Source organism: Quercus lobata, chromosome 12 (assembly GCF_001633185.2).
Source record: "Quercus lobata isolate SW786 chromosome 12, ValleyOak3.0 Primary Assembly, whole genome shotgun sequence".
NCBI classification, from domain to species: domain Eukaryota; kingdom Viridiplantae; phylum Streptophyta; class Magnoliopsida; order Fagales; family Fagaceae; genus Quercus; species Quercus lobata.
This window is the reverse complement of record NC_044915.1, coordinates 36252529-36265953: the sequence shown is the minus strand read 5'-3', so window position 1 is coordinate 36265953 and position 13425 is coordinate 36252529. Positions and strand designations below refer to the sequence as shown.

General features: G+C 37.3%; 2 protein-coding genes across 2 annotated transcripts; one reads left to right on the top strand and one right to left on the bottom strand.

Moving 5' to 3' along the window:
- Positions 1-9294: 9294 nt before the first annotated feature.
- Positions 9295-10169, top strand: LOC115970594 (glutathione S-transferase T3-like). Its single transcript, XM_031090200.1, has 2 exons — positions 9295-9483; positions 9573-10169. Exons 1-2 carry the CDS (start codon positions 9295-9297, stop codon positions 10167-10169), a joined length of 786 nt encoding a protein of 261 aa, XP_030946060.1.
- Positions 10170-11744: 1575 nt separating this feature from the next.
- LOC115970593 lies at positions 11745-13052 on the bottom strand. The gene has a single exon (XM_031090199.1). The coding sequence runs from the start codon at positions 13050-13052 to the stop codon at positions 11745-11747; it is 1308 nt and encodes a 435-aa protein (XP_030946059.1).
- Between the last annotated feature and the right edge of the window lie 373 nt (positions 13053-13425).

The window sequence follows — 13425 nt, the reverse complement described above, 5'->3', positions numbered from 1 at the left end:
TCAGTATCTGGAAGAATTCTAACCTTCAATACCTCCTCGGCCACGTCCGCCCCCGTTTCCCCTCGGGGCTTTTGTAATTGCTATGAAGTTTCTTTCTCGGCCTGTTCAGCTTGTCTGAGCTGCTCATTTTTCCATCTAACCACAGCGACAAGACACTGCCTCGCCACTTGTTGGTTCCCCCTTACCTCGGCAACTCCATATTCAGTGGAAATTTTAACTTTCACGTGGAGGGTGGACGGAACAGCCTTCATGGCGTGAATCCACGGCCTCCCCAAGATTGCGGTATACGGTGAGAATGATCGGACTACTATGAAGGTAACTATAACTCCCTTGCCTTCCATGTCCACCGGGAGAGAGATTTGTCCCTCGGGAATTACGACTCTCCCGTCAAATGAGACCAGCGGCGTGTCATACTTCGCCAAATCCTAGGTCTTCAATCCGAGCCCTTCGAAGAGATCCGGGTACATGACGTCAGCCCCGCTCCCTTGGTCGATCATTACCCTCTTCACCAGGAACCCGCCTATCCTGGCCGTCACCACCAAAGCATCGTCATGAGGTTGGACCACTCCTTCCAAATCGTCTTCTCCGAACGAGATGGTCAACCGTTCAACTTTCTTCTTCTTCTCGGCTGAATCTCCTCTCGTGCAAGCAACTGTTAATACCCTTTTTGATGCTGCCATTCCTCTTGGTGCAGCATGGATGACTTCAATTACCTCCAGTGGAGGCGGGAGGGGGTTCCTTTTCTGTTGGACGCCCTGGCCGGCTTCTCGGTCAGTGGAGTCTACCACAAACTCTTTCAGGTACCCTGCCTTTACTAGTTGTCCAAGATGATCTTTTCATACCCGACACTGCTCGGTGGTGTGTCCTTTGTCTCTGTGATAGGTGCAGTATAGGTTTTGGTTCCTCCAAGATGGGTCGCCCCCCATTTTGTTTGGCCACCTAAAGAACGACTCGTTCTTGATCCGCTCCAAGATTTTGTGCACGGGTTCTTTAAACGCCACATTAACCCCTTCGATTTGCACCTCTGGTTCCTGCATTCTGAAGTCTTTTTTGGGTCTTGCCGGCACAACGCCTTGCCGAGATCTCCTAGTTACCGGAGCTTTCCCCCTACTCTGTAGCCAGTCGTCCTCCAGGCATTTGTACTCCTCTATGCATCTCATCAGTTGCCTCATATCCTCGGGGGGTCTTTTCGTCAACGATTCCCGTAATTCAGAGTCTTCGGGGAGCCCCATCCTGAAGGTGCTTGCCGCAATTTTCTCATTCCCTCCACCAATCTTGTTGTAGAGTTCCCAGTATCAGCTAGCATAACTCCGAAGGGTTTCTCCGACCCTCATCTTCATGGAAAGTAGTGCGTCAACCGGCTGTTGCACTCGGCTGCATGTCACGAATCTACTGTCAAACTCTTGAATCAGCTCGGCGAAGCTACGTATGGAGCCTTTCCGTAACCCATTGAACCATCTCAGGGTCGTTGAGCTGAGACTAGAGGGGAATACTTTACACATCAATGCATCATTGTGTGCATGCAAAGACATCATGTGAATGTAATGACTGACATGCTCCACGGGGTCCGTCTTCCCCTCGTAGGAATTGAATGGCGGTCGCGTGAATCTGCTCGGCATAAGGGCCCGTTCAATCTCATCGGAGAACGGCGACCGGGCAGCCATCCGTAAGGCTCGGCTTATGGCGTCCATGGCGGCATTGTGGTGGTGCCGTTCCTCCGGCGATTCTGACCCTCGGTCACCATATTCATGCGACCGTGAACGGTCCCGCTGATGACGTGTCTCCCGAGAGTGCCGGTGTGACTCTTGAGAGCGTGATCGGTCTCAGAATTGTTGCGTACTAGATCGACTGGAACCCTCCTCGCCCCGATTTCTCCTTTGCTGGGGGTTGTGATTCCTTTCTTGGCGGCGACCCCTTGCTTCCAGCTCTAAATCCATTACCAATCTGTGCAACCGCTCTAGCTCTCGGTCTCTATCATCGTACTGCCGATGCGCTGAGACTCCTGAAACCGTTTGGTGTGTCTGGGCCAACCTTTCTCCCAATTCGGACCTTTCCTCTCCTCTGGGGTTCTCCCTATCCTCCCACCGTTTCTACCTTCTCTCCCTCCACGTCGATCCCCGAGAAGATCCTATGGAACTGCTCGGTGCATGCCCTCCTGAACGCTCTTCGGACATTTCCCTTGTTTGAGTCTCAGTCGAACCACAGCTTCGTAGGAGAGACCCACGGTGGGCGCCAATTGTGGGAACCAGGTATGAGGCTGTTGGGTCTTAACTCACTTGGGCTCACAATTTATTTGTAGTGGGCTTGAGGATTTCCTACTCTGGGTCGTTCTCGGCAGAGAGACTCAAAGCAACACTCAGTTTCTTCTTCTCACTTGACTGTTTTCTCTCTATTTTTCTGAACCCCCTCTTCCTCCCAAACTTCTGCTATTTATAGCTGAGGTTAGTGGTGAGATTACGATTTCAGCCTCTATTAGTGCTATTGAAGGTCCAATATTATCAGATTTAAATGGATATTTAGGTGAGAGTGGGGTGCAACAATTATGGTCTTGGAACTTGGTTCCAGCTTAGTTGATAGTGCTCGGTAATGCAGTTTACCGAGCATATCATGATTTTCCCGGACACAGTTAATACGCTTGTTCGAGAAAGCTTATGCCAAGCACCTATCAGAATTCAAGGCCCAAAATTAGTTTTTACGCTAAGGCAGATCCAAGAAAGGCTTAGGGCAATAGGGCTGTTCCCGTTGGGCCTGGGCCCAAAGGCCTATATGGGTCTTGGGATCTTGGTGCTGTACAGTAGAACAATAATGAGAAGTAAAAGCACGAAATGGAAATGGAAGGCTTACTACTCTAATAATCAAACGATTGCATATAAAAAGAAGAGAGGATGTTGATTTACCCATTTCACAATGACAACACACAATCTCAGCTACCAAGTCGGGTGGCTTGATTTGGTTTCGGCCTAGCTTCGAAAGGAGAAATCATGGTGGTGGAGTGGCAAATCGAAGAGCGAAGCAAGGCCAAGATCACGTTTTTGGGGTTTGGGTTTTTCTGCTTCGATTCCGAGATCATTATTTCACGGGTTTGGGTTTGGGTTTTTCTGCTTCACTCTTGAGATTGTTATTTCAAGGGAAGAGCTGTCTTGAGTTTTGGGGGCTTGGAAGAAGAGTGGAACGAACAGCAGTGGAGAAAAGGAAAAAAGAAAATGAAGTTGGAGAGAAGAAAAAGAAGGAAAGAAGAAGAAAGGAGGCAAAATTTGCCAAATAGTAGCTTTTTAGAAAAAAAGTTGGTGCAAAGCATGCAGATGAAACATTTTACTAAGTTGAAATGTTTTTGGAACTTGAATTTAACAAACTTGAGTTCCAATCCAATTCCTTCTTGCGTGAAGTCTAACATAAACAAAAAAAAAAATGTGGAACTCAAGTTTAGAAAACTCGAGTTCTATTCATCCACATGCTTTTTTGCTAATATTTTTCCAAAAAGATGCTTTTCAACAAATTTTGACAAGAAAGGAGAAGCAATTTTTCCCCCCAAAAAAAAAAATTCAGAGTCTTTTGGCTAAAAATTACAAAAAAGGGAGTTTATTGTTGTTATAGGTACTGTTCAAAGTTATTTGGCAAAATGAGGAGAGACATTGAATTTTGGCAACAGTGTTGCCGAAATTGCAAGAAAAAGTACAATGTATCAGGGGAGAGAGAAAATTGAATTTCGATAATGAGATTATCGAAATTCTTGTCCTACCCACATTGCCCGAAATGGAAACCAATTGTGGCAATGACATTGCCAAAAATGGGAGGGAGAGAGAGAAAAAAAAATGCTACGTCCACAACATTTTTCACAACAAATTACAGGTGGTTAGTTGTTATTGGTTCAAATTTGAATCTAACACTAAGATTACTTTTTTGTCCTAATAATAATAATAAGTAACAACCTGCCACTTAGGATTTATTGTGAAAATGTTGTGAATATATCATTTCTAAAAAAAATTGTGATGCCGAAATAGAAGGAAAAAAAAAGTGGCAAATTGTTTTTTTTCCCTCTATTTCGGCAATGCCATTGCCACAAAACAATTTGCCACTTTTTTTTTCCTTCTCTTTCGGCACCATAATTTTTTTTAGAAATGATACGTCCACAACATTTTCATAATATTTTTACAACAAATTCTAAGTAACAGGTTGTTTTTTATTATTATTATTGTGGCAAAAAAGTAATCTTAATGTTATATTCAAATTTGAACCAATAACAACTAACCACCTATAATTTGTTGTGAAAAGTGTTGTAGACATAGCATCTTTGTTTTTCTCCCATTTTTGGCAATGCCATTGCCACAATTGGTTTCCATTTTGGGCAGTGCGAGCAAGACAAGAATTTCGGTAATCTCATTACCGAAATTCAATTTTCTCTCTCCCCTGACACATTGTACTTTTTCTTGCAATTTCGGCAACATCGTTGCCGAAATTCAGTCTCTCCCCTCATTTTGCCAAATAACTTTGAACAGTACCTATAACAATAATAAACTCTGGTTTTTGCAATTTTTGGCCAAAAGACTCAAAAAATTGTCCATAAAAAGGAAAGCTAGGTGAGAAATAAAAAGTAAATAAAAAAAACGTAGGCCCAATGACTTTTGATATTTACAATTCATGTTAGCAAAAAAAAAAAATTAGGTGCGATTAGCAAAATAAGTTGTATTCAAACACACTATATTTTATTGGAAATTGAAAATATTGTAGTAAAATAATTTTTAAATGTATGAATAATGCCGTAGAACCCATTTTGAATGAAATTTTGTATGAAAAAAGAAATTTGTGGGTCTTGTAAATAATGCACAAACCCACTGGAAAAGCATTCCAGCCACTGAACGTGCTTAAAAAAAAAAAAGGAAGACGCAATCGCCTGCCTTTTCATCCGTATCCAAACCCAGCTTAAAAGATAACTTATTTTTGTTACTGGTAGAGTTGATTTTTCTATCACTCAAACAACCCGAGAAGAGTAAGACTATGGTTAATTCTAATTATGATGTATATTAAATATTGGTTATACACTTCTCGTTTCAAAGTTGAAATATTGCATAAAAATAGCAATGCAAGGAATATATATATATATATATATATATATATATATATATAAAGGGGACTATTCTACTTTCAAATACATAAATTGAAATTTCTTTACCTAGCCGTTTATATAGTAGGACTTTGCCCCCAATGCATGGATTGCCCCTATATCAAATCCTTTGACTTGTTTTTGGTAGATATAGAATATTTTTGGTCGATGGGTTCTACTTTAAGATGTATAGACATTTTATTTGGAGTGTTGTATCCGTGTTGTAATGGTGTCTTATTTGCTATGTGTTGGAACATTTTAATATTAAATAATTAAAATGAGTAAATGTTATAACATAAATGTAAAGATGTGGGAGTGAATATGGAAGATGAAGAGTTGTGAAAATGTTTAATCCCACATTGAAAAGGAGAGAGACTATTTTATTATTTTTAATTGTGGTGATTAATGGGCTAACATGAATTGTCTCAGATATTGGGCTAGATACGTGCGCAAGGGGGAGGTGAAGAGTGGAGGTATCAAAAATGGAAATGAACCAGCCCCTTGGATCCTCGCGCCTCAGTCCAAATAGTGTTGTGTATTTCCTTTCTTTACATCAATAATATTCAAAAGTATTATTCAGTTTCTCTTTGTGTATTATTTCCATTATTATTGTGTTTGCACCAACACTATGTTACATTGTAATGTTTCAAAAATTGTTCATCACTATAACATGCCCATACCCGTATTCGTGTTTGTGCATCCTAAATTATACTTTAGAATGGGTGGAGGTTGTGGTAGCTACCATAGGGGAAAAAAAGTAAGAGCGCATGCATGTTATGGATGCAATAATTGGGAAACTATTAGTTCTAAGAGCATTCACATCAGCTCTTGGATAATTGTGTATAAATGTGTAAAATACACATTTTGACCATTTTTACACATTTTGAAGCAAGAAATACACTACATCAGTCTTTGTAAAATCATCTAAACTCGTGTATAATTTTGGACGAGCTACAGTATCCATGTAAATTTACACGGGCACTGTAGCTCGTTTATAACTTAAAATAATATTATATGTACAGTATTATATGTACAGAAACTCATTTTCGCTCTTTTTTTCTCTCTCATCTCACTGAACACACCAACGCCTCTCTCACTCTCAGCTTCCCTCTCTTGCTCATTCTCATCACCGAATTCTTTTGCTCATTCTCATCACCATGGGAAATAAAATGTGATCGGTTGAGGAGTTTTGCAGTTCCGGTGAGGAGGGTGGATCATTAGGTTGACGGAATCTTCTCTATTGACAGACGTTGGGGCTGATTTCTCTAAAAAAGGTATGGGTTTTTCTCATTGAGATTTCAGAGTTTTTTGGTTTCAATCAAGATTCTTGGGAGTTTCTCTAAACTAATTTTTTTGGGGGTTTCTTGTTTCAAATTTTTTCTGGTTTGGGGTTTTTTTTTATGGATTCTTCGGAGCATACCCGAAGTTATTTTTGAGAGCTGGTGTGCTGTTTTAGTACCTCCATGGGATAGTTCTACATAAACGAGTTTTAATTTATGAACTTTGTTCTTGATAGGTCAAAAACGTTTCAATCTATGTTTTAATTTATGAACTTTGCTCTGTTTGATGTTCATAGTTACAGAGTTCTAGCTGATTTACTATGTGGATATTTGGTTGTTAGCTTTATTGCCGTGATTACCTTGTATTTGGTTAGTTAGCTGCTGAGATTTTGTGCCTGGTCAGTGTGTATGTATAATTGGACTTGGCTGTGTAGTTTAGCTGGTTTTGTCAAGTTGTTGTTTGGGGTAGCTTGCCCTGTATTGTAGCCTTTGGCTGGTTTGAGAATAGAAAGAGATGAGGGCTTCTTTGTCCAAGTTCTTTAGTAGTTTTTCTTTTACTACGTTTTCAGATTATGTATATATCACATGCTTATAGTCATAAATAGAGATAATTCCAAGACATGCCAGTTCTCGTTGGTTTAGGTGGTAGTGGAACTTTAATTGAGATATGCAACAAAAATTATGTATATATCACATGCTTATAGTCATAGATAAAGATAATTCCAAGACATGCCAGTTCTCGTTGGTTTAGGTGGTAGTGGAACTTTAATTGAGATATGCAACAAAAAGTCTCTGGTTGTTCTTCTTGAATGAACACTCTGATGACTTGAGAGACTTTCAAAAAAAGACAAGTGAATACTAAACAGTGATTGTTAACTGATTTATTAATTTTGGGACCCCTTTTGGGGGGTGGTTATGGTGATAGATTGAATGAAATTCTCAACCCCTAAAGTTTGAAATAATCAAATCTTTAAGTTAGGTAACTAAATTTGAGAGCTCTTTCAAAAGGGTCAACCTCAACCTCAACCTCAACTGCAAAAGTCTTAGTAACAACTACTTCCATGCCGGTAAACATCTGTCTCTCTCAAAATTCCTAGAACTGCAGATCATAAGGAATTTAGTACATAAGGTAGTCTAGAGATGTCTGCTGTGTTAAGCTATATGATATTAATTTCAATTTACAAATATTGGAGACACATTATTTATTCCCTTGGTGATTTTTTCTGTTTATTTCTGTTCTCCATTTATAAGGATCAATGTTGGTTATGGTGATAGATTGAATGAAATTCTCAACCCCTAAAGTTTGAAATAATCAAATCTTTAAGTTAGGTAACTAAATTTGAGAGCTCTTTCAAAAGGGTCAACCTCAACCTCAACCTCAACTGCAAAAGTCTTAGTAACAACTACTTCCATGCCGGTAAACATCTGTCTCTCTCAAAATTCCTAGAACTGCAGATCATAAGGAATTTAGTACATAAGGTAGTCTAGAGATGTCTACTGTGTTAAGCTATATGATATTAATTTCAATTTACAAATATTGGAGACACATTATTTATTCCCTTGGTGATTTTTTCTGTTTATTACTGTTCTGTTCTCCATTTATAAGGATCAATGTTCTCTGTGGATAACTGGTTCAAAACCTAGGCTTAATATGTTGGTATTGAATAAGCTTTAGTGGGAAGTAGGAAGTGGGAACACTATACAAATAATTATAGTGCTATATCTAGAATGTCATCTTGTTCTGAGTTTTGTGACCTCCATTTTATTTTTAATGAGTAGAATATGATAATATGGCATCTCATCTTAGATACAGCCTAAACTACTCATTTTCCCCAACCAAAAAGAAAGCCATATAAATGCTGTGGAACAGGACATAGTATTAGCACTAAGTAGCTGCAGCTAGAAGCACCCACCAACACGGAGATGGCGATTAGGAGCTCCCTACAGTGTCCAATCTTCAATTGATTTAACCAAAAATAGATCGCTGGAAGTATTTTTTTATTTTTTTATTTTATACTAAATATTTGTTTCTCTAATTGGTTGCTTGTATGGAAAATAAAAGGAATTTAAATTTGGAAGAGAAGAAAGTTTGGAATAAAAAGAAAAATATTCATAAAGAAAAGATGTAATATGTACATTTCAATATAGGAAGGAATTTAGCATTTTTGTCTGTGAATTTAGCATTTGATATAAACATTTTAGTACCATGCGTTCTTTATTGTATTCTTTTAAATTTCATTCTTACACATGGATTTTGCTAAAATTTATTTGCAATATGGCGGCTGCCCAAGTACTTATTAAAAAAAAAAAAAAAAAATGATGCCTAGCAAGTTAGAATTCCATGTGGGTTTTATCTTGTGTTTGAGGTTTGAGGTTTGAGGTTGAATACTTATTATTTCTATGGTTGAATTCCATGCTCTCAATTCTGTTGCTTTGAGGTTTGATTTTCTTGTGTTTGTACATGAATTGGTCAATGAATTAGACCATAAGGGTGCTTGGTTATGAATTAGACCATAATGGTGCTTCATCTATGCTTGGTTGTGGTTGAATTCCATGCTCTCAATGCCTTTTCTTTTTTGTTTTCAATTTTGTTGCTTATTAGTGCTGCTTCTAAATTACTTTGGTGTTTGTTAGGTGATGGACTCACAAAATCAAAATCCCTTCTTCCTTGACATTTTACAAGACAATGAACAAGGTTTTGAGTCTTTTGACAGCAGTAATTTGATGTCCACTCCGCATTCAGACCTCAATGTCCATCAATCTCCACCCCAAGTTGAAATGGGACAATTTATACTCCCTATTGCAAAAAAATCAACTACTAAGAGAGGTCAACGGGAAATCAACTTCACCATAGATGAAGACATTAAGCTAGTGTCGGCGTGACTTAATGTTAGCTTAGATGCCGTGACTTCGATGGACAAAAAACACACAACATTTTGGGAGAGAATTTGGTCTACCTTCCACAATGACAAAAAATTTAACCGCACTAAGGATTCTTTAAATAGTTGGTGGTCAACAATTCAAAGGGAGACCAACAAGTTCTGTGGATGCTTGGCCCAAATTGAGAACCGGAATGAAAGCGGTAAAACTGAGCATGACAAGGTATTTAAACTCAACATTTAATATGTATTGTACATCAAAACACTTTTAGTTTTATGATTCTTATTATTTTCAATTTTTTACTTTTGTAGATTGAAGATGCAAAAACTATGTATCAAGTTAATTGCAAAAATGCATTTCAATTGGAGCATTGTTGGAGAATTTTGAGGAACGAAGCTAAGTGGTTAGTTCTAAGAGATAGTTTGAAGGCCCGCACAAGACAACCAGCCACACGACCAGCCACACAACCAGCCACACAATCCTTTGCAAGCTCAATAAATGTAAATGAAGATAATGAAGAGATGAACTCCGGCGAAACCTTGGAGAGACCTATAGGCAAGAAGGCCAAAAAGGAGAAATTAAAGAAAAGAAAGAATTGTGATGATGTGATCCTAACACTTTCCTCCCAATTGGACGAAATCAAGGAAGGAAAAAGAAGAATGCATGAGGAGAAAAAGGAAAGTATGCGCATTGCATTAGAAGAACGAAGAGAGGCAATGTGCATTGCATCCGAAGAACGAAGAGAGTTGATTCGTATCAAGGAAGAGAAGAATGAAGTAGAAAAGAGGAAAATGGAAGATGAACTTATGATGAAAGATACAAGAACTATGGATCCTGAGCAAAAAGAATACATTCGTCTACGTCGTTTGGAAATCTTGGAGAGGTTAAGGTCTAAATATGCATCATAATGGAATATTATTATTGACAACCAATTTTTTGTATATTGCAAAGATACTAGCACATAATTTTTTGTAGTCTTTACTTGTGCGAGGAAATAGATGCAATGTTGTAAATTTTGTATTGTGCTGGTTGTACTTGCTGATATTGGTTGTTGTTTTTGAATGCATAGTGTTATTTTTCTGCATAGTATCATTTTTCTGCATACTGTTATTGTTCTGCAGTGTTATTTTTCTGCATAGTGTCATTTTTCTGCATAGTGTTATTGTTCTGCAGTGTTATTTTTCTGCATACTATCATTTTTCTGCATAATGTGATTTTTCTGCATAATGTGATTTTTCTGCATAATTATTTTTCTGCATAGTGTTATTTTTCTGCATAGTGTCATTTTTCTGCATAGTGTTATTGTTCTGCAATGTTATTTTTCTGCATACTATCATTTTTCTGCATAATGTGATTTTTCTGCATAATTATTTTTCTGCATAGTGTTATTTTTCTGCATAGTATCATTTTTCTGCATACTGTTATTGTTCTGCAGTGTTATTTTTCTGCATAGTGTCATTTTTCTGCATAGTGTTATTGTTCTGCAGTGTTATTTTTCTGCATACTATCATTTTTCTGCATAATGTGATTTTTCTGCATAATGTGATTTTTCTGCATAATGTTATTTTTCTGCATAGTATCATTTTTCTGCATACTGTTATTGTTCTACAGTGTTATTTCTGCATAGTGTCATTTTTCTGCATAGTGTCATTTTTCTGCATAGTGTTATTGTTCTGCAGTGTTATTTTTCTGCATATTATCATTTTTCTGCATAATGTGATTTTTTTGCATAATTATTTTTCTGCATAGTGTCATTTTTCTGCATAGTGTCATTTTTCTGCATAGTGTTATTGTTCTACAGTGTTATTTTTCTGCATACTATCATTTTTCTGCATAATGTGATTTTTTTGCATAATTATTTTTCTGCATAGTGTTATTGTTCTACATAATGTTATTTTTCTGCAGTCACTTTTCTGCATAGTTTTCTGCATAGTGTCATTTTTCTGCATAGTGTTATTGTTCTGCAGTGTTATTTTTCTGCATACTGTTATTTTTCTGCATAATGTGATTTTTCTGCATAATTATTTTTCTGCATAGTGTTATTTTTCTGCATAGTATCATTTTTCTACATACTGTTATTTTTCTGCATACTGTTATTTTTCTGCATAATTATTTTTCTGCATAGTGTTATTTTTCTGCATAGTGTCACTTTTCTGCAGTGTTATTTTTCTGCATACTGTTATTTTTCTGCATAGTGTTATTTTTCTGCATAGTGTCATTTTTCTGCATAGTGTCACTTTTCTACATAGTGCCATTTTTCTGCAGTGTTAAAAATGACCAATGATCAGGATAGTATCCAGTGTAAGTTTACAACTAAACTTGAGTTGACAAACTTACCTAAGGGTTTGTCAACTTATATAGGGCTTTTTGTTGTCTCAATTTTTTGGAAACTTAGTAATATTAAACTTAGAAAATTTCAAATTCCAACGAAGGTTCACATTAAATAAAAGTAGTAATGCTTAGAAATTTAGAATTACAAATTCCTACGACTGGCCTTGTAGTTGCCATAGATGCTCAACAAGATCTGCTTGAAGTTGAGAATGAATTCCTCTATCTCTAATGGAATTATGACGTTCAATGAACTGCATAAGGTTACAAGTGGGATTATGTGACACCGGTTCGGGTCCATTATCGTTGATTTGATCATAATCAAAGTCATTTGCTCCAAGGTAAGTATGTCGTTCATCTTCAACGATCATATTATGCAATATTATACATGCCATCATAATGTCCTTAAGCGTTTCAAGATGGAAAAAACGTGCAGGCCCACGCACAATTGCAAATCGCGCTTGAAGTACTCCAAATGCACGTTCAACATCCTTCCTGACCGCCTCTTGTGCGGAAGCAAAATGTTGTCTTTTACGGTCTTGTGGTGTTGGAATTGTTTTGACAAATGTTGCCCATGATGGATATATACCATCTGCAAGATAGTACCCCATCGAATAGTTATTACCATTTATCGAGTAATTAACCGGAGGAGCACGCCCTTCAGCAAGCTCAGAAAATACAGAAGACCGCTCTAGGACATTGATGTCATTGTGAGACCCCGGTAACCCAAAAAATGCATGCCATATCCAAAGGTCATACGACGCCACGATTTCCAAAATTATCGTTGGTTCACATGTATGACCAATATATTGACCTTTCCACTTACTTGGACAATTCTTCCATTTCCAATGCATGCAGTTGATGCTCCCTAGCATTCCTGGAAATCCACGATGTTGGCCAACTGCTAACAACCTTGCAATGTCATTGTTGTTTGATGACCTCAAGTACTCTTCAGAAAAGATTGAAACTACCGCTTTAACAAAAAATTTTAAGCTTTTTATTGCAGTGGTTTCTCCAATCCTTATGTATTCATCCATGAAATCAGCCGACACTCCATAAGCAAGCATTCTGATTGCAGCAGTCATCTTTTGAAAGGAAGACAACCCGAGTGTGTTAGCCGCATTTCTTTTTCGAACAAAGTATGGTTCAGTAGCTTCAACTCTTGAATGGATACGTAGAAAAAGAGAACGACTCATTTGAAACCTCCTTCGAAATACATTAGGAGGATACACTGGTGTTTCAACAAAATAATCATGGAAAAGCCTATAATGACCTTGCAAAGGATTACGCCAGATAAACCTGCAAGGTTGAACCGAACGACGACGTGATGTTGATGCTCCTTCATTCTTTAATTCTTCTATGGCAATAGCTAGAGTAAGTTCCGTCTCATCATCATCAGAAGATGAGTCAAATGGAGGATCATCATTTGGAAAAATAAAATCAATGTCATAATGGAAATCCATTAAGAGAGAACAAAAACCGAATGGAATAGATAATTTTGTAGAAGTGGGTGGAAATTAGAGAGAAAATGGTCATATTTATAGAGCAAGAATGTGACTTGAGTTTGAATTTCAAAATTTTGACATTTAGGTTTGAATTTACCATTGGGTTTAAAGTTAAAAAATATGACTTTTAGGTTTGAATTTACCGTTGGGTTTAAAGTTAAAAAATATGACATTTAGGTTTGAATTTACAATTTGGTTTAAAGTTAAAAAAAAAATATGACCTTTAGGTTTGAATATATCATTTGGTTTAAAGTTTTTAAAAAAAAATGACCTTTAGGTTTGAATAAATCATTGGATTTAAAGTTAAAAAAAAAATATAATCTTTAGGTTT